At 49.8% G+C, this 23,604-nt stretch overlaps 9 protein-coding genes across 9 annotated transcripts; 4 read left to right on the top strand and 5 right to left on the bottom strand.

Moving 5' to 3' along the window:
• Positions 1 to 550: 550 nt before the first annotated feature.
• On the top strand, positions 551 to 1,273 carry V2A60_000657 (uncharacterized protein; the record flags this gene model as incomplete). Its single annotated transcript, XM_083252025.1, has 2 exons — positions 551 to 628; positions 965 to 1,273. 2 exons carry the CDS (start codon positions 551 to 553, stop codon positions 1,271 to 1,273), a joined length of 387 nt encoding a protein of 128 aa, XP_083108151.1.
• An 8,468-nt stretch (positions 1,274 to 9,741) lies between these two features.
• V2A60_000658 (uncharacterized protein) lies at positions 9,742 to 10,486 on the top strand (the record flags this gene model as incomplete). The annotated part of the gene is made up of 2 exons (XM_083252026.1): positions 9,742 to 9,799; positions 9,867 to 10,486. 2 exons carry the CDS (start codon positions 9,742 to 9,744, stop codon positions 10,484 to 10,486), a joined length of 678 nt encoding a protein of 225 aa, XP_083108152.1.
• A 118-nt stretch (positions 10,487 to 10,604) lies between these two features.
• Positions 10,605 to 11,357, bottom strand: V2A60_000659 (uncharacterized protein; the record flags this gene model as incomplete). The annotated part of the gene is made up of 1 exon (XM_083252027.1): positions 10,605 to 11,357. The coding sequence occupies one exon, from the start codon at positions 11,355 to 11,357 to the stop codon at positions 10,605 to 10,607; it is 753 nt and encodes a 250-aa protein (XP_083108153.1).
• An 867-nt stretch (positions 11,358 to 12,224) lies between these two features.
• Positions 12,225 to 12,598, bottom strand: V2A60_000660 (uncharacterized protein; the record flags this gene model as incomplete). Its single annotated transcript, XM_083252028.1, has 2 exons — positions 12,225 to 12,511; positions 12,565 to 12,598. 2 exons carry the CDS (start codon positions 12,596 to 12,598, stop codon positions 12,225 to 12,227), a joined length of 321 nt encoding a protein of 106 aa, XP_083108154.1.
• Positions 12,599 to 14,065: 1,467 nt separating this feature from the next.
• Positions 14,066 to 15,094, top strand: V2A60_000661 (ferritin-like domain-containing protein; the record flags this gene model as incomplete). The annotated part of the gene is made up of 3 exons (XM_083252029.1): positions 14,066 to 14,159; positions 14,216 to 14,401; positions 14,463 to 15,094. 3 exons carry the CDS (start codon positions 14,066 to 14,068, stop codon positions 15,092 to 15,094), a joined length of 912 nt encoding a protein of 303 aa, XP_083108155.1.
• Positions 15,095 to 15,793: 699 nt separating this feature from the next.
• V2A60_000662 (WD40-repeat-containing domain protein) lies at positions 15,794 to 17,783 on the top strand (the record flags this gene model as incomplete). The annotated part of the gene is made up of 3 exons (XM_083252030.1): positions 15,794 to 15,830; positions 15,948 to 16,063; positions 16,116 to 17,783. 3 exons carry the CDS (start codon positions 15,794 to 15,796, stop codon positions 17,781 to 17,783), a joined length of 1,821 nt encoding a protein of 606 aa, XP_083108156.1.
• Positions 17,784 to 18,263: 480 nt separating this feature from the next.
• On the bottom strand, positions 18,264 to 19,313 carry V2A60_000663 (ribonuclease; the record flags this gene model as incomplete). Its single annotated transcript, XM_083252031.1, has 1 exon — positions 18,264 to 19,313. The coding sequence occupies one exon, from the start codon at positions 19,311 to 19,313 to the stop codon at positions 18,264 to 18,266; it is 1,050 nt and encodes a 349-aa protein (XP_083108157.1).
• Positions 19,314 to 20,879: 1,566 nt separating this feature from the next.
• Positions 20,880 to 21,515, bottom strand: V2A60_000664 (uncharacterized protein; the record flags this gene model as incomplete). Its single annotated transcript, XM_083252032.1, has 1 exon — positions 20,880 to 21,515. One exon carries the CDS (start codon positions 21,513 to 21,515, stop codon positions 20,880 to 20,882), a length of 636 nt encoding a protein of 211 aa, XP_083108158.1.
• Positions 21,516 to 22,573: 1,058 nt separating this feature from the next.
• On the bottom strand, positions 22,574 to 22,729 carry V2A60_000665 (uncharacterized protein; the record flags this gene model as incomplete). The annotated part of the gene is made up of 1 exon (XM_083252033.1): positions 22,574 to 22,729. One exon carries the CDS (start codon positions 22,727 to 22,729, stop codon positions 22,574 to 22,576), a length of 156 nt encoding a protein of 51 aa, XP_083108159.1.
• Positions 22,730 to 23,604: the final 875 nt, after the last annotated feature.

Genomic DNA, 23,604 nt, shown 5'->3' on the forward strand with positions numbered 1-23,604 from the left:
ATTCAACACGCAGTTCCATCAGGGTTTACGAAGCGCATTCTCTCTTGTAAAACCCCAGGCTTTTGGACGGGTTTTTGTTTAGCCCTAGTTACTATAGATAAGGCTCCAAAGGGTTCCCAATTTATTGTGGTTCTTAGCGCCGTGGCGTGTCCACTATTACCACTACTCCGCCAAAGTTTGTCCACATTACCGAATTTGTCCCTATCAGCGGAGAGTTTATAGTTTTCAGCAGTCACAAAACTTGAAAGTGACCTGAATGTAGCGTGTCACACAAGATGCAGAACTACCACCAGTTTCCTGATCAAGGTTAATGAGACGTATGATATATTAGAGACCTCTTCGCGTCCGAGGATTTCAATCCCATATAACCACTATCTTTCCCTACCATTGATACGAAATGCTAGCTTTTAATGATTCTTTGCGTTACTACGGCTTACTCTATGCTGATGATGAGTAAGCTAAGGAGTGAGTCTTCTATGTTATCATGTCGTCGTGGTTTAGTGATCCTAACTCTAATAGGTTTCTGAGAGGGACAACTTGTGTCGTGGACATGAGTGGAAGCACCGGTGTGCAATTCAATGCCCCGGTATCACTGCTCTCGCGCCTTTCTGCCCCCATCGAAGCTTTAGTGAAGGGCGTTGTTAACGGCATAGAAGCATCTGCGAGAATTGATGTTGATGATGAAGGCTTATTCTATCGCTTTTGCTAGTTTGTGTTTACAGGCACTTACGACGAGTTTAGTAAACCTGAGAGGGAGGACCGCGCTGACTGCCTTAGAATAGTACCGTCTAACGCAGAGAATTGTATTGAGTCAATCGCTCCTGTTCGAGTTGGCTCAGGTCAATCCTCGAGTGGTAACCAATCTGGAGGCAGGAACCAGTCTTCTGCTAGCACTGGCCTATTCGGAACCTCTGAGACCACAGGCGGCGGTAGCCTGCTCGGAACCTCTGGAAGCAATGCCTAGGCTTCTGCTAGCACCAGCCTGTTTGGTAAAGGCGGCGGTGGCCTGTTCGGAAACTCTGGAAGCAATGCCCAGGCTCCTGCTAGCACCAGCCTGTTTGGTAAAGGCGGCGGTGGCCTGTTCGGAAACTCTGGAAGCAATGCCCAGGCTTCTGCTACCACTGGCGCGTTCGGAGGCTTTGGGACTACAGGCGGCGGTGGCCTGTTCGGACTCTCTGGAAGCAATGCCCAGGCTCCTGCCAGCACCGGCCTGTTTGGCACCTCTGCGACCACAGGCGGCAGTGGTAACTCAACTGTCCAGTCCGAACTTTAGCCGCCTTACTCCCTTCTTTCCTGTAGGGAAGCCTTGAACAAATTCACAACTTCCGAAACTCGAACTAAGAAACGTAAACGTGAAGAATCGGATGACAGCGATGGTGATTTTCGTCTGTCATTCAAGTCACGCGCTATCTCTACTTTCTTGCAGAATAGTGACCAAACATATTTCTCGCCGCGTACTTTCGATGGCGGGCGAAGATCGTTGGAAAATATCCTTGGGCACGCGAAAACGTGGCATTTTGCTGAAAAGTATGCTATAAGTAGCTTGATGGATATTTCGAGGCTGCGCTTTACGCGTGAGCTTGCACGCTGGGTAATCGATGACTCCGAGTTCGTCATAGATTTTGGTTAAGTGGTTAGCTTCCTGTACCACAGCCGTAGCGAGAACAATACCCTGTAGCTGCTTATTGCTCAATTTGCTGCATGCATAATGGCAGATGCGAAAGGTTTTGATAGCTGGGGAGCATCAATAAAGGATGTTCCGGCCTTTCACATTGATTTGGCTCATGCGCTTGTTGGGGTTTATTGTTCTTGAATGGCGAGACCCATGCAATCAAACGACGCCGCGAACCCGTCGTTTTAGTATGATGACCCAACCCCGGCTGCCTACAATAGTGAAATTACCGGTTATGTATTTCAAGCAAGATGTTTTTTCAAATTTTGCGATGCTTGATCTTCGAATGTGACAACGATTATAATCGATAATGTGTGTAACGAACTGCTCTCTGCTATGTCTGTGTAGCGGTAGATGCATGCCCAATGTTTCACTAGGGTTCAGGCCCGGCTAGTCATGTGGACTATGCTCGTCCTCTCGGTCTCCGGCGGTTTGTGTGTTTGATTCAGGCTAGTGCCTAAATAGGCGATGCCTCACTGAACACTACCCTCATTGTCTCGTCTAGCATCGGTTCATGGTAATGTCTGTAGTCGTACAAATATATATGCTAAATCAGTCTTGCCCTGAGAAAAGATTGCTTTCGTAATATGCATAATAACAATTGTAAGTATCTGCTCTCGCAACGGAAATAGGCAGTTGTTGCCAGTTGGCTTGGCTTTTGCGGCGGTATGCCCGCCTGCTCTGGTACCTTACATGTTTCTGTTTTCATGCAGCCTAGATGGCACAGTACAGTAACACGCGAGCCGATAACAGACTTCAGACCAGCAACATGTTGAGATTACCGAAAGCGCAATAAATTATTGCTCGCCAACCTCATATCATATAATTTCATTCACCATCACATGAGAATACACAAATTGCTCCCAAGATCCGGGGGGATTAGTCTCTCTTACAGGAAAACTATGCCTGTCAAGCGGTTCCTGTCGACAAGGTGCGCGTTCTCAGGTGAGGCAAATTCGTCATAACTGCCCGTATACACAAATTGAAAAAAAACGATAAAATGTGTCTTTATCGGAAATTTCAAGATTCACACAGACGTGGGCGTCTTCAGCTGCACTCTGAACAAGTGCATCAATGGGGGCAGACAAGCGTGATAGTAGCGATGCTGGGGCAGTAAAGCAAAACCCATTGGCCCCATTCATCATCACAAGCAAACTTTCGCCATAAGGATTCTATCGTATCGTAATGGTTAGGAAGGGTTACATGGCAGCAGCATTGATCAGGAGCCCTCACTCCTCGACTTCCCCATCGCCGACACTCGGCAAACCAGTATATCGCTGAAAGACAGGACTTGACATCTTGATTTGAACGCACCAAAGTCTCTTGAACACTGCGGCTTTCTGCTCAATAAAGCAGGCGTCTTTATCATATATGCAGTTGTAACGCAGCGACGGGACATAACTGCGCCGCTCATGGCTACAGCGACGATTAAAAACAGCACGCTACTTTTGATGATGGCACTAAGCTCCGGTCAGCAATCGGTAATGAGCCTCGGAAAGAAAAACTCGTTCCATATTATCTGTACAGCACCAGAAAAGGGTATGGCATCGACACTATGGCTGTTTCCAGTCTTGCTGCACAATTCATTTCTCTGATACTTTCAAGCACATGTGGATGCAAGAACTTCGTCTGGAGGCTGTGGTCTGTTTCCTAGTTACCCGCTGGCGCAGCGTGGGGCAAAGAACGTCATGTTTGCTGCTTTCTGTTTCAATACCAACTGCCAGCCCAGCATTCTGCATACACCAGCTATGTATTTAGGAAGTTTGTCTTGTTTACAAAGTCTCACTGGAAAATAGTTTTCGACCTTTGGCATATCTCTTTGAATCTCTATGATGGCATTTATAACCTCGGCCGATATTGATGAACTGATGGATGAGCTTTTTCCTCCTAGCCAACAAGATACCACTGCTGGGGAAATAGATGCGCCGTCTGAACCAGGGGATGCAGACAGGTCGATCTTAGATGACGATAGTGGCATGCAGGTGGCAGATACCATCGATGCGGAGGCGGGTTCAGAGGATACAGACGCACAGGTGGTAGACGATTCAAATACGCAAAATCCAGTTTTGCTATGCTCGAGCAGATATGACTCTAATATCGGGGATGCTCAGGCGAAAAACCTTGCAAAGAAAAGAGCTGGGCACCACAAACCCGGTGGTGGCCATTTTTGCCCAATATGCGAAAAATGCTTTCTACAGAGGGGTGGCCTTACCCGTCATTTGGAAGGGGTTCATATTGGGCCAGATACCATCTTTTACCAGTGTCGAGATAGTCATTACCGAACGACAAGAAAGTCCAACTATGAGAGACATTTCCACAAATGTGTGGTGAAAGGGGAAATGACGGGAAGTTTCTGCTGCCGCTGCGGAAGATCGGATGCCAACGAAAGACGGCATATCGCTCACGTCCACAAATGCAGACCTGGACGGCCAGCGAAGGAGAAATGCACCTAGCAAGAGTCGGACCTCTCGTACTGCGGAAAATACTGTTGTACCAAACCATAACATTGAGAAGTGCCGGGAGCCTCGGAATTAGTGCCTCACAAGACGGTGCCTCGCAGGAATCTGCTGATTTATTCTAGCGTCGCGGTAACTCATTCAAAGCTGTGCCTTTTACGAGGCTTTGCCTCATTCGTCGCAATGCCTCACTCGTAACGATGCCTCACTCGAAGTGGTGTCTGATCAATAAAAGCGCTGCCTATTTAAGCACCGCCTAGTGAGACACCGCCCGCAGAGGCACCGCGACGCTAGAATAAATCAGCAGATCCTTAGTCGTTGTATAGGGCTCAACATGGTGACCGTTTAGTAGTTGGAATAGTCAGTGTGTAGTGATTGGAATGGCAAGTGCGCATTGATAGATAGCTAGACACCGACCGCTGTATGCGAATGACCGCTGTATGCGAAACGACCACAGCGACCGCTGTGTGCGAGTGACCGAGTGGTCGACCGCTGTATGCGAATGACCGCTGTATGCGAAACGACCACAGCGACCGCTGTGTGCGAGTGACCGAGTGGTCGACCGCTGTATGCGAATGACCGCTGTATGCGAAACGACCACAGCGACCGCTGTGTGCGAGTGACCGAGTGGTCGACCGCTGTATGCGAATGACCGCTGTATGCGAAACGACCACAGCGACCGCTGTGTGCGAGTGACCGAGTGGTCGACCGCTGTATGCGAATGACCGCTGTATGCGAAACGACCACAGCGACCGCTGTGTGCGAGTGACCGAGTGGTCGACCGCTGTATGCGAGGAGACTACAGCAACCAGCGGTGCCTCCTTAACAGCCGTGCCTCCTTCACAGCCGTGCCTCCTTCACAGCCGTGCCTCCACAGCGGTGTCTCCTTCACAGCCGTGCCTCCACAGCCGTGCCTCCACAGCCGTGCCTCCACAGCCGTGCCTCCACAGCAGTGCCTCCTTCACAGCAGTGCCTCCTTCACAGCAGTGCCTCCTTCACAGAGTGCAAAGGTCTAGCACAAGCTACAGGCTAGTACGGTTATCCACACACACCATGTCTCGTCACGTCTTCTCTAATCTCTTTGTAAAGGAATTTGTCTTGCTCGCTGCACTTGGCATCTGCATAGAGACATTGATCTTTAAATACAAAAGCGGATGCTGCTTCTGATGGAATTCATTGCACAATCGCCATTACCATCGGACACGATGCGGCCCTTCGGATTCTAGCGCGAAGACTAGACGCGCAGTTCGAATCGTGAGCGTTCTGGAGGGAAACGAAGACACAACCGTCGCCGTGGCACGAGAGAAAGGAGTGTGAAAGTGTTGCCAAGGCGCTTGAGAAACTGCAGCGTCTCTTGCAAGACGGTAATAGATAGCTCTAATTGAAGAAGTGGCAATGATCTACCGCGCCTTGTTTCGCAGTTGACTGCGTGCGTATGGATGATGTGAAGGTTTTGGCGGAGTGGCAGGTGCTCGTTGTGATGGAAGTGCCGGTCTTGGACTAGATCTACTGGATATTTGTGTAATAGCTGACAATAAACTATGTTGCTATGCCTTGAGTTCTCCCATTTACCCCGTCAAGGATCGAATTGCCCTTCCGCCAGGTCACAGGCAAAGCCGATCGCCATGAATCTGACCTCATAGCTGGGTTGATGAACCTGCTTTCCGCCCGTAGATGAAGTATCTGCAATAGCAGATACGTTAGCTCAGACATCTGCAAGTAATCAAGTCGTCACATCGCCCCACAAACATGCTGTCGACTTACATAGGCCGATAAGCATGTATGGAGATGTTTCTTAGACCTACTTTCGTTTGCATACAAAACAGCAGCGTCTAGTCGAGTGTTCATTGGAGGTCGCCAGTGAAGGGAGTAAGCAACTTGTATAATACGCGGAATATTCACTAAGATGAAACGAAGAGGCAAAGTATACTAGATAGCTTTCATTGAGTTATATATTACAAACTCGACAAAAGAGGTTATGGCTCTCTAAAACTTCAAACAAAAACTACAATGGGCCTAAGCACGGTTGCCTACCTATATGCCTGTCCGTACTAGCTTGATTCGCGGCTGTCTAAAGCTATTAGACATGCTATAAGATCGTGTGGCATAAGCTATAAATGCCTTAGGACTATTACACGCTATCGAGTACGTAGGGCATTTTACCTAGCCCCTATTGGCCTTATGAAGATATACCTTAAGGTAATTCCATAATATACCTCTATACGTAAATTTTTTCCTATAAAATATATATAGAGGGGGGCTTTTACGTTCGGTTTTACGTATAGTTATTTATAATATTAGTCAAGAAGGATCTAGAGACGAGTATAGAGGTAGAGGGGTAGTAGGTACCTCTATTAACATAATAATAGGTAAGGGTTTTGGTAAAATTGGCTAACTATCTATTATATATTTCCCTGTAGTGATTATTAGTAAAGTCTGGCTTATGAGCTATTAGTCCTACGTTAATAGCTTACTTATATGCTTTCGCTTTTGCTATTGGGATAGCTACTAGGATTCGTGGGGTATGGATATAGAAGTATACGCGACCATAGCTATAATAGTATTAATCTTCTACTATATGATCTTACTTTCTATTAAATCTTTATCTAAATTACTAAGAACTATAGTAACTTAACCTTACTTAGGTAATTTATAGACTATCCTTATCTTCTTAGTCTCTAGTAGTTTATAGATATTATATAGCTAGTTCTAGAGTTCCTTATTATTTTTTTACTTAAAATAGCTATCCTTTATAAGCTTTTTAATACTCTATCGATACTTTTAGCGCATAGCTCTAAGTAAATTTTATTTTTTATTATATTTTATACTCTTAGCGTTAGTTACTCTAGATAGGCGCTTATATCTCTCGTAGAGGGAGAGCTATATTTACTCTAACTCTTACTCTAGTCTATCCATAGCCTAACTTAGCCTAATCTTATCTATTAAATCGTCTAGGACGAATTAAGGAGTATCTTTATTATAAAAAAGACCTATCTAATTAAGTATAGATAGTATTAGTAAGTATATTCCTCGACCTAAAAAGGTATCTTATATAACTATACCTATTAAAGTACTATAGTAATATTTTTAATAAGTTAAACTACTAGGTTTATACCTTAATACTTAATCGCGTACTAATGTATAATAATTAGCTTAGTAAGGGGTTAGTATTTCCTAGCTATAAGAGTAGAGGTTTACTTATAGTTAACTATCTATAGATTACTATATTAGTAGTAATAATTACTTAGCGAGTCTTTTAGTCCTATCTCTTTTCTAAGAGCTCTAGAGTATTTATGAAAAATATAGGTAATTTAAGTAGAATCTAATTTCTCCCCTAGAGCGCTAATTATGCTATAAAAGATAGGTTTATATATCTATTCTAATTTCTACTTAATAAAGGTAGCTTTATGGCTAAGCTTTATGTTAAAGAAAGGCTTAGGTCTTTTTTAATAGCCTTCGTTAGCGATAACTCCTTTAGCGATAGCTTTCGTTAAAATATATATTATAGGATAAAGAGTAGGAATATCTTCCTTAATAAGTAGGAACTAAGTTAGTATTATATTTTTATTATGCTCTTTATACTATTAAAGTAGAATAGTTATAATAAGATAGTCTCTACTAGTATTACCTAAAGGGTTATGAAGAATATAAAAATTAATATCCTCTTAATAAAGAAGCTATAGTTAAAGATTATCCTTTCGCTTATTAATTTTACTATAAATATTATATTTTTTAATAGGCCTAGGTCTAAAGGTTAGAGGGTTAGGCTTAGTATCTAAAAATACGTTAGATTTATTATTATATTCCTTAATAAGTTTCTAGTAGTCTTTAGGCTTATTATATAGAAGCTTATACTTATAGTAACTAGTCTATATATATATATAGTAAATAAGTATATCGTTAATATTATCTAGTCCTATATAAAGACTATGTTTACTTTATACCTAAAGGAAATATATATAGTATATAAAAAAGTTAGGCCCTATATTTAGCTTTAATTTTAGCTTCCTTCTTAACCTATAGTATAGTATAAGCTCTATTACCACGATTATAAGTAAATATTTACTAACTACTTTATCTAGGGCATATCTAGTATATTTTATAAATAATATATTAAGATTTCTTTAGTTAATTTAGAGAAAAGCCTTAGAGTTAATACCTTAGCTATTTTTATCTTTTATTAGGTAGTAAAGAAAGGCTTTACTAAGCCCCTTCTCCTTATAAGATAAACTCTTAAGAGTACCTTTCTAGTCCTTAATACCTATTTTTATATAAAATTTCTTCTAGCGCTATTCTAGATAGACTTTATTTATTTTATAACTGGGGGACTATCTTAGTTAGGGTAGTCGACGTTTATTTCCCTAGCTCTAGACTAGTCTTAAAGCGTCTTTGGAGAGGCTATAATTCTCTAAGGCTCCTACGTTATGCTTAGCGTTATAAAGCTATTATTGGAATATCTTAATTTCTGCTAGCGTATATGTTAACATAGTATCGCACTTTCGGTAGCTCTTACGCGGGCTCGGAAAAAAAAATAAAAAGCATGACCAAGGGACTCGTAAAGTTAGGGAAAATATACTACTAAAAAAAATTTAGGCTACCTAAGTTGCCTTTATATTCCTCATAAGTGCAAAGGTACGTTTTCTGCCTTCTTCCTCCTGCGGGCGCCTAGTGTTATGCTCGCCAGGTACAAGTGACAACCACAGGTACCTACGGGCAAACCGCGGAGGTACCCGTCCTAGGGTGGTCGGCGCGTCCACAAACGGGTACGCCAACCCCCCGAAAATGGAACTCAGGACAGCGACACACAGACGTTCCCTGTATAGGTGGAGCATACTTTTGTCAGAAGAAACTTGAAGCTCTATTGATTTACTACTTACATACAAAGTCGCCTAGTGGCCTAGCTGCCGCTGGGCTCCAAGCCAGGTTCTCTTATCGCGCAGGGCTTTTCAATACTGAAACTCATTGCAGCAAGCAATTTTTATCTTGAAGCGCGTTCCAATTGGCAGTGTATTATTCTCCGTGGATGCGACCAAGCATAATGCCCCCTTCTAACGTTCCAGTAATCTGCGTTCAGCGCTTCCGCGAACTTGTGTGTTCATCGCCACAGGTGAGGACTACACCGCCATAGAAAAGCAAAGCTCAAAGAGTAATAGGCTCCTGTATTCTAGCTCCGTGACCATTACACCTGATGATCACATAACGTTCTACTACGAAACTGATTGCGGACCTGTTGCCGTAGGAGGTTGGCGGCGCTTGTGCCGAGCGCACTGAAGCCAGCTAACCTCCAATATGTCATCTTTCCAGTTACCCATGAGGTCAGTGGTGGATGGGGAATACAAAAGGGCTCAGATTTTACACAATTTTGGTATCAAAATATAGTTCAGGTCTCAACCTGATTCTCAATTTATTTCAGTGGTTAGAGTGTAGCCAGCAATGCCATGATTATGTACAGCACATGACTACCCCGCCCAATATGAGGGTCAGTGTTCTGGTGACGGCCTCGTATTCCTTGCACAATTAATCATAACTGTCGCCATCCCATCAGTCTGGTCTCTATTATCGCAGGAAGCTCATTTCCGGGCACATAATACAGCTCGTAGAAGAAACGCGGCAATGACAGAGTCCGGAAGGGCAGACAACCGGCTCCTCACAAACGAAGGAATGCGACTAGGTATGAGCTACCCTTACCGTGGCGGGGACTGTAACTAACATATTACTTACCTCTCGAATCAACGCAGGCCTGGATGTATTGAGTGGTGAAATTGGGAAGAGTGAATTGCTGATGAGCGTGGCCCCCATTCGGCTCATTTCTGTCGGGGGCTCGCTGGCTGTTCTGCTTTGCGGTAACAGAACTTCGTCCACAGATATTGACTATATCCTCGACCCTCAAATTTCCGAGAATGCTGATTACGTCGCGGAATGGAACACGGCTGTCGCGGACACTGCCCGTGTGCTCCACCTCTATCACGACTGGCTTAACCAGCAGCTCGCCATCTTTGTCCGCCGGGACAAGCGCAGAATGCTTTTTCTGGAATCCGTACAGCAGGATATTACCCTATATGTGGGGGCAAACCTAATCATATATGCAGGACGTCTCGACTGGGCACTCGAGCGTAAGCTTCGGCGAATTGCCTATGACGAGGGCCGTCGCCGGGAAAAGCCGGTTGACACGCCAGACGCGGCCGCCATCATAAAACTGATGATAGATCGAGGCGACTATAAGACGCCACTGAGTTTTGAATTTCTCAGGGGGTTAAATTATAATGGGTTTGACGTTGAGCCTACTGACGATGCGATCCGCCAAGTCGCGAGGTACTACCAAGAAACATATGGTGATGTTGGCATCAAAGAACTGTAGTCGAGCAGGCACGGCCTACGTTTCAAAGAGGGACAAAAATTTCTTTCTGGGTATCTAATCAAGCAAACGCTAGTCGTAGTCTCTAAAGAGACAGCATTGCAGTCGCGGAGTCTGATATTTAAACAGAGTAAAAGTCACCAGTGGTGAAGTGAATGTTGCGACGGTTAAACGGACTTTTAATATAGGTTGTTCTGCTCCCCAACACTAGTTCCTCGGGGAGTGTCCCCGCGGTTGATGTCCATGACGGACACACTTCAGGCTGAGCAGGAGGCGGCTCCTTGTAGGCATTGTTGAACAGAGGGTCGTTGCGCCGCAAGCCCATCTCTATCCTCCAGTTGAAGCATTCGACCAGAGTTTCCACCGTCGCCGCCATGACGGCGAACTGCTCCTCGTTTTGGCGGCACGGGGGTTCCGGAATGTCAGCCGTCGCCCAGCTTTCCTGGCCCCAAAAGTACTGCGCCTCTGACGCGATGAGATCTCCGTCTCGCGCGCAGACCGCCTCGTAGATGCGATACGCAGACCGCAGAGGCGTGTCGCGGCTGCGCCAGAGAGGCATGAGGCGGAGAAGCTGGACGTCGTGTGCCATCTGGTCAACCGACTCGGGGTGCGCCGCAATGAGCCGCGGCGGCTGCGGGAGCTCGTCGGCAAACTTCCACGTCGGAAACGGCCATAAGAGACCGAGGACGAAAAGCGACGGGCTCCGGACCGGTGGATACCGGATAGAGCGCGCGTAGCGGATGGAGCAGCGCAGTTCGAGCGGCGACCGCGACGGGAAGAGGCGGCGTCGGAGCTTGATCAACGGCCATCTGTATTTCATGGGCAGGTAGCGAAAATTCCAGAAATACGCAGCCACCGTCCGCAGCCGCTCCATACTTGGCGCGTGCTCTGGGTGATGACGGTTTGACCGCAGACTTCAAGTGGGTGGGAATGTTTGCAGGTGACTCCGTGAAGAGGTGACGTCGAACAGATGGCCTATTTTGGTTGAGAATGGACCCACCTGATTCAAGCTGGTCAGGATCCCGGGGACGATAGTATATGCCCTTGAACCCGCTTCTGCTGGTAGGATCTGTCTCTTAGAGAGCCTTTTCATTTTGATACTCTATTCAAGATGGGTTAATATTTTTGATTACACTAAATCTGAACTGTCACCGTAGTCGGTGGTGGGCTCAGAGGGCTTCGGTTGCTAGTCAAGAGTCATGAGAACACTTCAGAATAGATTGCGGTAGCGAAGAGGGATGCTGAAATATCCCGATTTTACACAAGCAATATCAATCTAATAAATCACATAAAATCCGGACACTGCGTAGTGTAGACAACGCTGAGGGCAGGCAATTCAATCGAATGCATCTAGTCTAGGGTAGCCGCCGTCCATGTACGCAGCAGTTAGTTATCCTACAACTCAGCTATAGGTAATTGCACGAGTAGTTTTCTTGGCAGCTAATTTCTGTCTATCGATAAAAGTAGTGTTGCGCTATAAGTTTCAACACATACATACGCAGCACCGTTCTTGTCTTGATCGTCATTCGTGAATTATACGTAAACCTTGATGCGCTTCACATGCCATTTGTTCACTCAAAGCAGATGTCCGCTCAACTCATAGACCACGATATAATGTATAAATGCTCTATTGCTATTATGAATTATGATTGTATCAAAGGGCCCCCTGTGACTCAGTTTGTAACCCTTGCAAGAATACTGAATGTCATCGCCTGATATTATACGTCTTGTATGCCACTATTTACAGCATGGCAACCACAGCCACGACAGCGGCAATTGCGCCGCCGGCAACGCGGCCAGCGCTTCCCGTGACAGGGACGCCGGTAGGGCTGCCAGTCTGGCTCCCAGTGGTACTGGGGTTCATGCCACCCGTGCTGTGAGCGCTTCCCGTCTTGACAACCGTGAGGGAGGGCGAATCACAGCTGGTGGTGGGAAGAGGCGACCGAGTGACGATGTCGTTGGTCGAGGTAGGCGTCTTGCAGTCAGGGCACGTCACAGTCGTGGAAACGTCGGCGGCGACAGCAATGGCTGTACTTTTGTTAGTGGTGGTGTGACGGAATAGGCCGCATGGGTAAACTCACAGGCCAGGGCGGCGACAATGGCAATGAACTTCATGATTACGATATTGTGTGGTGGTTGTTAAAAATCCAAAGAAGCAAAAAAATGTAAAACAAACAGAGCAAGGTAAAATAAAAGACGAGTGGTTTGCGAGATTTATGAAAAGAGGCAGCGGGTATCTAAAGGTAATAGTAGCTTGCAGGAACGCGCTTGGTCCGCGTCGTGCCAGCTTCCCTTGTCCTCGGCGTATCAAGCATCTCGAGGGCTATGATGGGTACTAGACCCGTCTCCTTGGCCGGCATATTTGGAATGGCGTTGAAGCTAGCTCAGGAGACATGTTGAACCGAGTATCGATGTTTGCCGCCTTGGAAACAAGTTTACCTCCGAGGCGGTTTCGCAGGGATGTCGACATGTCGCTCGCTTAGGCCCGCGGACAGTCTCAGTTCCGAGTAGCTAGCAATTCGAGAACTGATCATCTCCATAATAGTATGTCAAATACCATAGCTAGTCTCAAGCCAATCTTATTTCCCCGGAAGCTCGCCGTTCCGGGCTGGTAACAATGGGGCGCGAGGCTGAACTAGCGTTTCCACCACCCCAAACTAGATCGTCCTGCTGCACGGCCGCCTTGCGACTGCAGCTAACTACTATTAGTCGTGTTTTGTTTCTTTGGGTGTTTCGTTTGACACATCTGATTCCTGTCATACATCGAGGTGCCTGGCTAGAGGATGTTGAGCCTGCCGACGCCGCAGAGGGCACTCCCGATGTTGGCTCATGGAGTGTTCCGGCATTGACGGCAGACGATCTGTTTCGTTGATCAAACCGCCATCGGGCTCCGTCTCCTTTGCGGAGTGAAATAGATCATGTATTGCTTCATATCCTTTTCCAATTCTGGAACGAGAAAGGGCTGACTTCACCTTGCCGCATGCAAGTCTCTGAGCAGTCTTTGCGTCTCGATCGATCAATGTAGTTGCTGTTTTTGGAAATGGGCAGCCGGCTGGTCGTGGATCCGAGAGAGGCCGCCACTGCGCTAGGAAGATGCCACATCAGATAACGCGAAGAGCCAACGTGCGAGCGTGCCAACCCCAGAAATCCCACGCTTCGTCGGCATGGCTCGTATCCGCACTGCTTAAGCAGCAATACAAGGTATGTTTGGAATCAATTGTGTATTTTGTGGGCATTGCCTTGGCGGCGCTTTCTGGATGCCTCCAAGTAAACAAGCTTGTTGTTAGTGCTGAGCCGTACGCCATGACGCAGCTCTGGAACATGGCAATAATAAGGCTTCGGCGCTAGTAGTTGAACAGGTTGTTTCCTTGTCAAATCAGGACCGGCTGCGAAACATGCCGGCGCAAGCGCTGTTGTTCGCTATGGAGCATTCTTTCCGTCCTGTCCGTGAGATGTGCCTATGGGATGTGCTTGGGAATAAAAATCTGCTGCCAGCCGGCTTCCTAATGCTCTGTTCATCTTCATCTCATATTCCATTCACTACCATATAATTTTCAATACCAGCCACATATACTTATCATCATGCATTTCTCTCAGGCTACTGTTGCGGCTGTTGTTGCTGCTGGCTTCGTCTCTGCTGCTCCTGTTATTGAGAAGCGCGCCGCAATCACCGATGGTAAGAGCAATGAATCCCAAACTATCAGCGAGATTGTCATGGCTAACAAGAGCTAGCCGATATTCTTCAGTATGCTCTGACTCTGGAGCATCTCGAGGATACCTTCTACCGCGATGGCCTTGCCAAGTACACCGAGGATGATTTCAAGAGCGCCGGATTCGACTCCAAAGTTTACAACAACATCAAGTCCATCGCCAGTGATGAGGCTGCCCACGTTGACTTCCTGACAAAGGGCTTGAAAGGTACAAAATCAATTCCACTCATCGTACGCCTCTGTTCAGAACGACCACTAACGAGCCTCAGCTGCTGGTGCCAACCCCACTGCTGCATGCACTTACGACTTTGGTTACAAGGACGTCAAGTCCTTCCTGGCCACCGCTTCCATTCTCGAGGGCGTCGGCGTTTCCGCCTACCTGGGCGCTGCCGCCGATATCATGTCCAAGACGTACCTCACCGCCGCTGGCTCCATCCTGACCGTGGAGTCGCGCCACTCGTCTTACATCCGCGCCAGCCTTGATCAGAAGCCTTTCCCCCAGGCATTTGACGCACCTCTCTCCTACAATGAGGTCTACTCTCTAGCCTCTGGCTTTATCAAGTCTTGCCCCGAGACCAACCCTGCACTGCCAGTGAAGGCCTTCCCCGCCGTCGCTGTCGCCGCCGATACCAAGACACCTATCAAGGCCGGCGACGAGATTGTCCTCCAGACCCCCGGCTACCAGCTCAAGGGCGCCAGCAGCGACACCAAGGTCTATGCCGCGTTTATTGCCGTCACTGGCCCTGTCTTCGCCGATGCTACCCCGGTGGATGGTGGCTTCAAGGTCAAGATCCCTGAGGGCTTCGCCGGCCAGACCTACACTGTCCTGACTAGCTGCAAAGATGCTGTGAACGATGATACCATTGCTGCTGGCCCTGCTATCATTGAGATCTCTTCCTAAACCAAAATGCTCGGTATAGGCGCGAATATACGATTACGCGACAGCTCTCACAAGTTACATAATTTCTTAATATCTTAATTCAAAACATGTTTAAAAAATAAAACCACACCCTCAATCGGCCTACCAGTACTCTTCGGTGACTCTGCATATATGGTAGATCATGATATTGATGCTGCACTGCACTGGCTCGTTACTAGAGGTTCTCCCTGGTGTCGGTGGGTAGGAGAACCTTTCCGGTGTGAAGGCTGTGGTCATGCGAGCTCCATAGAGATAATTGTAACTGAAGATAAAAAAAGAGGTTTAATTCATTTTCGGAAAAATGGCTTTTTTAAAATTTACGATGAAATCAAAACGCAAATTAAAGATGCCTCTCCTGGCAACACCAGAGGACAGATGAGATGACTAAGCAATTTGTCATGTGATCTGGCGCGAAATTGCTGGAGCCATTTGTAGCCTACCAAATTAGGGTAATTCGAGGCAAGCTGCAACGCGCCAACGGACATCAAACCGAGCTTTCGAATCATCTCATTTATTCAAACACTTGGCTGCTCAATACTCAAATATATCAGACCAGTTTCATAGAGCTTGAGCGAACAACACCATATACCCAGTGCATGTTTCACGAACACCAGTGCTAATCGCAAGCCCAGCTGGGCACTGAACCCGGCATCATGGCATACGAGCCTCGCGGAGACCACAATGATCGAGGAGGTGGTGGCCAAGGGCAGGAGGGAGGGTTTGTGAAAGTTAGAGGTCGGAGTATGTACCCCGTTGCGCCATGATGCCGCGATATACGGTCCAGTACCAGACCCGTGGCAGGGACAGACGATGAGCGCCAGCTGACGCTCAGTAGGACCCGTGACCGACTACAGCTCAACAATAATTCACTGGCAGCGCAACAGAGTACCCAATTACAAGGGCTCCTATATTGGCGAAGCCGAGAGGCCAAGTGCAAGCTATATCATTGATGTTTGTAGACCGGTTTGAACGTGTGTGGACGCCTGCGCTAACTCACGGCCAGATGTTGCCGCCTGTCGCAAGGCCGGCTAACCCAGCAGATACCATTCCCGCCAAACACCTGCATTCATCTCTTAACAAAATCAAGCACCCCGTAAATGTGGTGCGATGGACCCCTGAAGGTCGTCGTCTTCTCACAGCATCCACCAGTGGTGAATTCACACTGTGGAACGGTACAGGATTCAACTTTGAGACGATTATGCAAGCGCACGACTCGGCGATTCGCGCGCTGGAGTACTCTCATAGTGACGACTGGCTCGTCTCTGGCGACCACGATGGTCTCATCAAGTACTGGCAGCCCAATTTTAATAATGTGCAGAGCATCAATGCTCACTCGGACCCGATCCGCGATCTGGCGTTCAGCCCCAATGATGCCAAGTTTGTCACGGCATCTGACGACTCCACGCTCAAGGTATTCGACTTTGCACTGGGCTCGATGGAGACGAAGCTTGAAGGGCACGGCTGGGACGCCAAATCGGTCGACTGGCATCCGACAAAGGGCCTCCTGGTTTCGGGGTCCAAGGACCATCTGGTCAAGCTGTGGGACCCAAGAACCGGCCGCTGCCTGACTACTCTCCATGGACATAAGAGCACAATCACCAAGGTTCTGTTTGAACGAGTACGGGGCAGCTGCCTGGCCACTTCTGCGCGAGACCAGACCGCGCGTGTTTTCGACCTGCGCATGATGCGTGATATCTGCCTCCTCAAGGGACATGAGAAAGACATTTCTACCGTCGCCTGGCATCCAGTTCACGCCAACTTGCTATCCACCGGCGGCATGGATGGTTCCCTATTCCACTATCTCCTCGACTCGCCCAACACACCGGCAGGCCAGCAGCTCACAGTGGCGCCGTACGACAGCCCGGATCCGACAACTACTCCGGCGCAATCCATCTGGCCCACTCACAAAATCTCGTTTGCGCACGACTACGCGATCTGGTCGCTTGACTGGCATCCGCTGGGCCATATCCTGGCATCGGGCTCAAACGACAGAATCACACGATTCTGGACTCGCGCTCGCCCCGGCGACACAGACGTCTTTCAAGATCGCTATCACATTGGTGAAGCCGCAGCTGAGGCTCAAGGAACATGGGATCGCCGCGGTAACCGCCGGCAGCGACAAGAAGAGGAGCAGCAAGAAATCGAGGATGAGATGGACGCTCTCGTCGACCAGGATGCGCAGAAGCCCGCGAACGGTGCTGGCACTCATTCTTTACCTGGCATTCCCGGTCTCCCGCTGGGCGGCGGCAGCATCGTGCCGGGGATAGGATCGGCTGTGCCACCACCCCCCCTTATCCCTGGCGTTGGAGGCGTAGGAGCAAATGGTCACATCCCTCTACCCGGCACGTTCCCGCCGCCGCCGTTCCCCATACCCGGCATGAACGGCGCTCCACCGCCACCACTCCCGGGTATCGACCCCAACAACCCCCCGAACCCAATGCAGCTGCTCGAGCTGATGAAGAAAGCCGGTGTACCACTTCCTCCACCAGGCCAGCTGCCGCCCGGGCTTATTCCCCCTCCTGGTGCTGGAGGTTTGCCTATCCCGCCACCACCTATGCCCATGGGTATGGGTGGCAAGGACGACGGCAACCGTCGACGGGCTCCTCTACCAAGCCAGGAGGACAGTCTGCGGGAGGAGCAGCGACAGGGCAACTACAAGCGCATACGGTGAGAAGCAGGGTCGTGCAGCAGTTCTGGAAACTATATTGGCGGGTTGTCATGATTACGGCGTCGTGTATTGGATTGTCTGTTTCGTGGTGGGTGGGTAGGCGTGTAAGATAAAAAAGCTAAAAAGGATATCAAGACAAGACGGCATATACAAATAGCCAGCAGGGGCTAATCTTCTCAAATAAAGACACTTATGGGTGTCTATTACTATATCAGTACTATGAAATTGGAACAAAAAGCCAACGCAATGCAACGTGGTATACTAATATACAGAATATGTAAAGTCTATGCCCCGAGGCCCATCTTGTCTTGTTCTTCTATTGAAATAACGAGCGAGAGCAGTGCTACAACGACAACAGTGATGATGGCAATGGGGAGAAGAAGCTGCTGCTATATAAATCAAAGCAGAGGCAAAAACACACAAAAACAGGCAAGAGATTTGAAGATGATACATTATATAACTGGTCAAAAGAAACAGGAAAGACTATTGCGTAGGAGGCAAGGCGCGCTTGTCAGCACCCTTGGCAAAGGCTTTTTGCCTGTCGGCGTAGTCCTTGATGACGAGGGCGCAGGTGGTGTCGGCGCAGAGGCGCTTGCGGCGGTTGGGGGGGAGCTTGGAGGCGAACTCGAGGCCGCTGGCGCGCTCGACGGCCTCGACGGGGACCTCGAAGTCGGTGATGGGCTTGTTGTTGTCGATGGGGGCGTTTGGGAGGACAAAGGCGCCGAGGGCGACGTTGCCGCCGGCGCGGCCGTCCTCGGCGAAGATGACCTTGTAAAAGTGGGTGGGCACGGCGACGGCGGGCGGGCTGCCAATCATCTCGTACTTGACGTACCACTTGTTGTCCTGGGGGTCCTTGCGGGGCAGGTAGAGGGGCCCGGTGACGATGCGGACCGAGGGGTAGCGGACGGTGAGGCGGCGGCAAAAGTCCTCAAAGTGGGCCCAGTAGTCGCGGTTGAAGCCCTCGCCGACCTGGGGGCACATGTTTGTGAGGTAAAAGGTGTCGTCCATGGCCTGCTGGGACCACTTTGCGTCGGCGGCGGGCACCTGGTGGCCGCGGTCGTAGCCGCTGCGGTAGTAGTCCTTGAGGCCGGCGCGGAAGCGGGCGGGGACGGCCTCGTCCTCGGCAAAGGTGCTGTGCTTGCGGTCGGCGTCGCGGCGGGCCAGCGACGCGGGCGTGATGTGCTCGACGACCCAGTGCGGGTTGCGCGTCCGCCGGTCGTAGCTGGAGATGAGGGCCGACCGCGCGGCGACGTCGGCGACGGGGCCGGGGAAGCCGTACTCGAACAGGCCCGACGGGTTGACGGGCGACGCGGCGGTGGCCGGGACGCCGGTGGGTAGGGGAGCGCCGGCGGCGGTCAGGGGCGGTTGCTGGTAGGGAACGGGGTAGGCGCCTGGTAGGGTCGGCGTGGGTTGAAGCTGTTGTTGTTGTTGTTGCTGTTCGGGCTTGGAGCGAAACGAGTAGACGGCGGCGGTGAGGGCGGCACCGCCTCCGGCACTGAGAGCGGCAATCATGGCGAGAGACTGCTTGGACATGTTGAAGAGGGTGGGCAGCGTTTTGTCGCAGCGACGCAAAAGCCGGTCAGAGGTTTTATAGGAAAAAAAGAAAAAAACGGGCAACGTTGTTCTTGTTTTTGCACGAGACCGAGCAAAGGGGCGCGCGCGCGGGAGGGGGGGACGAGTGGGCGGACAAGGTCTGTTTGTTTCGACGTCAAGCGATAGGGATGGACAAAGAGAGAGAGAGAGAGAAAGGGCCGGCTGCTGGTACAGTGTGACTGTGATGCCGTATGGCTGCCTAATAGCAAGGAAACGAGTCAGCCGAGAGGCGCCTGGTAGTGGGAGTCGTGGGAGTCGATGCTCACGGGAGCTTGTATCTAGTTCATGTGGCTTCTTTTTCTAAAAAAAAAAGTCTTTGGCTGGCGAGGTTGGTTGGATAGGCTGAGACGGGCCACATGGAGAAAAGACGGCGCGTATTGGTGGAGACGAGTCAGCGCAGCAGCCCCTGTCACTTTGCCAGTACTCACTGCTCAGTACCACTCAGTACCTATCCAGTATGGTGATGGATTCTTTTCATCAGACTTCTTTTCTTGATCTTCGTATTACCTGTTCCCCCCCCTGTTTATTATTAGTTCCATGGAATCCTTCTACCGCACATTTTATGCCGATTCACATCATTTCGTCTTGTTCAAGGTACGTGCCTCTTGGTGGGTGTACCAGACGAAGCCACTCATACGTACATAACCCGACCGATATATCAAGGCTTGTACGGTTCTATCAGTCCTTGTCACCGTCCACCCAAAAACGAAATTGCTTTGCAAATTTGGTCGCCCATTCAACAACTGGCCGTCTTAATCTCTGTACTTTTTCATTTGCTGCTGCGAACCACTCATGCCCATACACACCACAGCCTTTCCATCCCACCACAACCCGTGACTTACCATGTCCGTGACCCAACCACCACCACTGCCCACCACCATGACCACCACCATGACCACCACCATCGACTCACCATCCTCCCGGCGCGTGTCTGCGCGGACAGACTTGCACACACCCTTCTCTGCTGACATTGTCTCATTTGCTCCATCCGCCATTCATCCCCCCTGACAAGCCTCACGAACCGCTCCCGCCAGGCTCCCTCGACCGTTGCGACAGCGTCGTACCCGGCATGATCCGCTGCACGACTTGCCATCTCCATCGTGCATGAACTCGGCACATTCCGGTATGCGTGTCAGTCTGTTGTATCGTCCATCGCGTCGCCTGTCTATCTGGTCCCGGGCCCAACTTTCCGTCTCGTGTACGCTGCACGATGGCCGTGGCACGGCTCACTGTCGCGGAGAAAGGGCCTTGGGGGGGGGGAGGCAAGTGACTCTGTGTTTTTATTTTCTGCATTCTGCTTTTGCCATGTCTAATTATATACAGAAAGTCGTGATACATATTATCTCCTACCCTCCCTTTTCGTCGTTCAGGTGATTAATGATGGTCCAATATCTGCCCTCGGTTTGCATCGGAACCTTGACCGATCCCACTTTCTGTACAGCCAAAGGAAACGAAACAAATTAAATCCCCCACAGCAGTTTTTCTGTTGTTCAAAGGGAGGCTTCTTTACAGAACGAGAGCTCCGAGCAAGAGGCTGCCGCCGACGAGGATGGAAATGCCGAGGGGTCCAGCGTGGCCAGCGGCGCCGGTCTTGGGCGTGGCGGAGGCGGAGGCGGATGCGTTGGCGGAGGCGGAGGAGGTTACCGAGGTGGTGATGGAGCCGCTGGCCGCCTTGGTAGCGGAGCCGCTGGCTGCCGCGGACGTGCTAGGCTGGCCCTTGATCTGGCCCGACTTGGGGTTGGGAGAGCCGTCGGGGAGGAGAGACGGCTGCGGCACGCCCGGGTCGCAGTGGTAGTGATCACCGTGAGGTGCGCAGGTCCCGGCGGCGGTCGTGGCGGAGCCGCTGGCCGCCGTGGTGGCGGAGGAGCCGTGATCGTGGTCGTGGTCGTGGTCGTGATCGTGGCCGGTCGCGGTCGCGCTGGCTGCCGCGGACGTCTGGCTGCTGCTAGGCTGGCCCTTGATCTGGCCCGCCTTGGGGTTGGGAGAGCCGTCGGGAAGGAGAGACGGCTGCGGCACGCCCGGGTCGCAGTGGTAGTGATCACCGTGAGGTTCGCAGGTCCCGGCGGCGGTCGCGGTGGCCGACTGGGCGGCGACGAGGGCCGACTGGCCGAGCAGAGCGTAAGCGAGCGCCTTGATTTGCATCTTGACAAGTGAACAATCAAAAACAAGGAGAAAAGTAAAAAACCAAGGAGCTTTTGGTTTACGTCTGGAAGTAAAAAAAGAAAAGCCAAGCTGTCGTCTGTACAGACCAAGCAGCGCGCCGTCGCCTTTTTATACCCCGTTTAGTAAATCGGGCCAAGGCAGAGAGAACCATTCCCTTTTTTTTCCCTTCCAACCTTCTCTCCCTCCTGTTTGCCATTATGCAATCCGCGAGACCTCTGATAGGTTAGCTCCCAGCGTAATCCACATGTTTCTTTGTACGGAAACGATATGCTGCATCACAACCTTGGCTGCGTTGCCAAGACGCCTCGTGAGAACCTTTGTGGTTGTTGTGTTGTGCGCCAGTATTGGTTCGACTCATGCAGGTCACCAACCGGGTGGAGGGGAGGCGCATGAGAGGACGACCAAAGTCAAAAAACCAGGTCCCAAGTGTGGCAATGATACGAAGGACCCCTGACGGTTGTATCGAACGTCGGTTGTCTTGCCTTCCAGTACACAAGAATTGAGCACCATCACGATATCCCTCGCGTTGCCCAAAGAGGTTGTATACCAGCCCCCAGGCGATACTTTCGGAGATGGAGCTGAGGTCTTGGCATAGATGGCTGATTTACATGCATATTTATTGCCAGCAATCCATCCAGCCTCATTGGGCGTCCAACTAAGAGACTGGGTCCTTTCTCATCGTTTCTCATTGCGGCTGCCCTACGGATTAGAGGCGCCTTTTCTTTTTCTGCTCCTTCTTCTTCTTCTTCTTCTTCTTCTTTGTCCTCGTTTTCTAGGAGGCGGGTTCAAAAGTCGCAAGAACCCCTTCAACTATACTTTCATGCGAAAATCTTCATGGCGGAGCCCGCATGGAAACCGTCCGGGATTTATTAAGCTTAAATCATGAGAGGCGCCCTTCGTGATGGAGCACCACTACCTTGATGGCCTGTGGCTGATGCCAAGAAACTGCAACCTTTTTTTTTTTCGCTAATAAGCACCAACCTTCACTCTCTTCCTTGTTCCCCCCCCCCTCCCACGGTCATCCAATGTTTTTTCAGCTATAACTTATTATTATTATATGCTGTGACCATTTCGTGGCGAACGAGCGGCGAGAGTTGACCGAGATTGGAAAGCTGAAAGTGCAGCTTGCGAGTGTGCGCGTGCATGACACCCTCCCCTTGCTGTTTCCCGGCGGCAAAGCTGCCGTTTTCCATGTCGTTTTTCTCTTTTTTTTTTGGATTTCTTTTTTCGTCTCAAGGCCGTCTCTATTCATGTCCTACCCCGGACAACGGGCTGTCAATTTTGACAAACTTCGTAGGCCGTCCTTGCAAGTACTGGTAGCCCATGCCGCGGAAAGAAACCGTCTGCGGCGCCCACAAGTGCCGCTCCAGTTACTCTCCTCCTCCCCTCCACCCAACACGAGATGAACAATGTCGTCAAGACATTTTGCTCATCTTGAAGCCGGTCTTTTTTCTTGCTGAAAAACTTACAATCAAACCTGTGGAGTTTCATTCTACCGCGCCATCGAGTCCCAGGGTCGCTTCGATTAATAACGCAACACTCGGCCAAGAACCGGACCATGCTCACGGCCCAGCCTCATTGCACACGGCAGCATACTTGCTGCAAACATAAAGTGCCGGAAATTTGGAAGCTTGAAAAAACACCATACCACCGAAATGGCCACATAGTTCCCTTTTGGTCCTTGGGTGTTTTCCTTTTCGGGGTACGCTCGGCTTGGCCGTCGACGAACGCGTGGTAGCCCGGCACGGCTGAGTGAACCGCCATCTGTCGCCAAGGCGGACGTCCATGTTGATAACATGGGGGGAGCGTGCAGTCTACTGACTGGTATGCCATCTCTAATTCAATGCACGTCGCACACATGACCGGAAAGGTCCGGTTCCTGGCCGGGGAAGATGGGCCGGGGTGGTAGCGGTGGTGGAGAGAAACGGCAGCTTTTTTTGTTGGCCCCGCCAGTTTCTTCCCAATCTTTTAGTGAGGAGGCAACAGAACATTAGTAAACTTTTTAAGCTTGCAATAAGCCATCGAGATGCAAGGTATGAATATGATGCTGAAAGTCGGTCACTCGCGC

Source organism: Cordyceps javanica, chromosome 1, assembly GCF_051103115.1.
Source record: "Cordyceps javanica chromosome 1, complete sequence".
Lineage (NCBI taxonomy): Eukaryota > Fungi > Ascomycota > Sordariomycetes > Hypocreales > Cordycipitaceae > Cordyceps > Cordyceps javanica.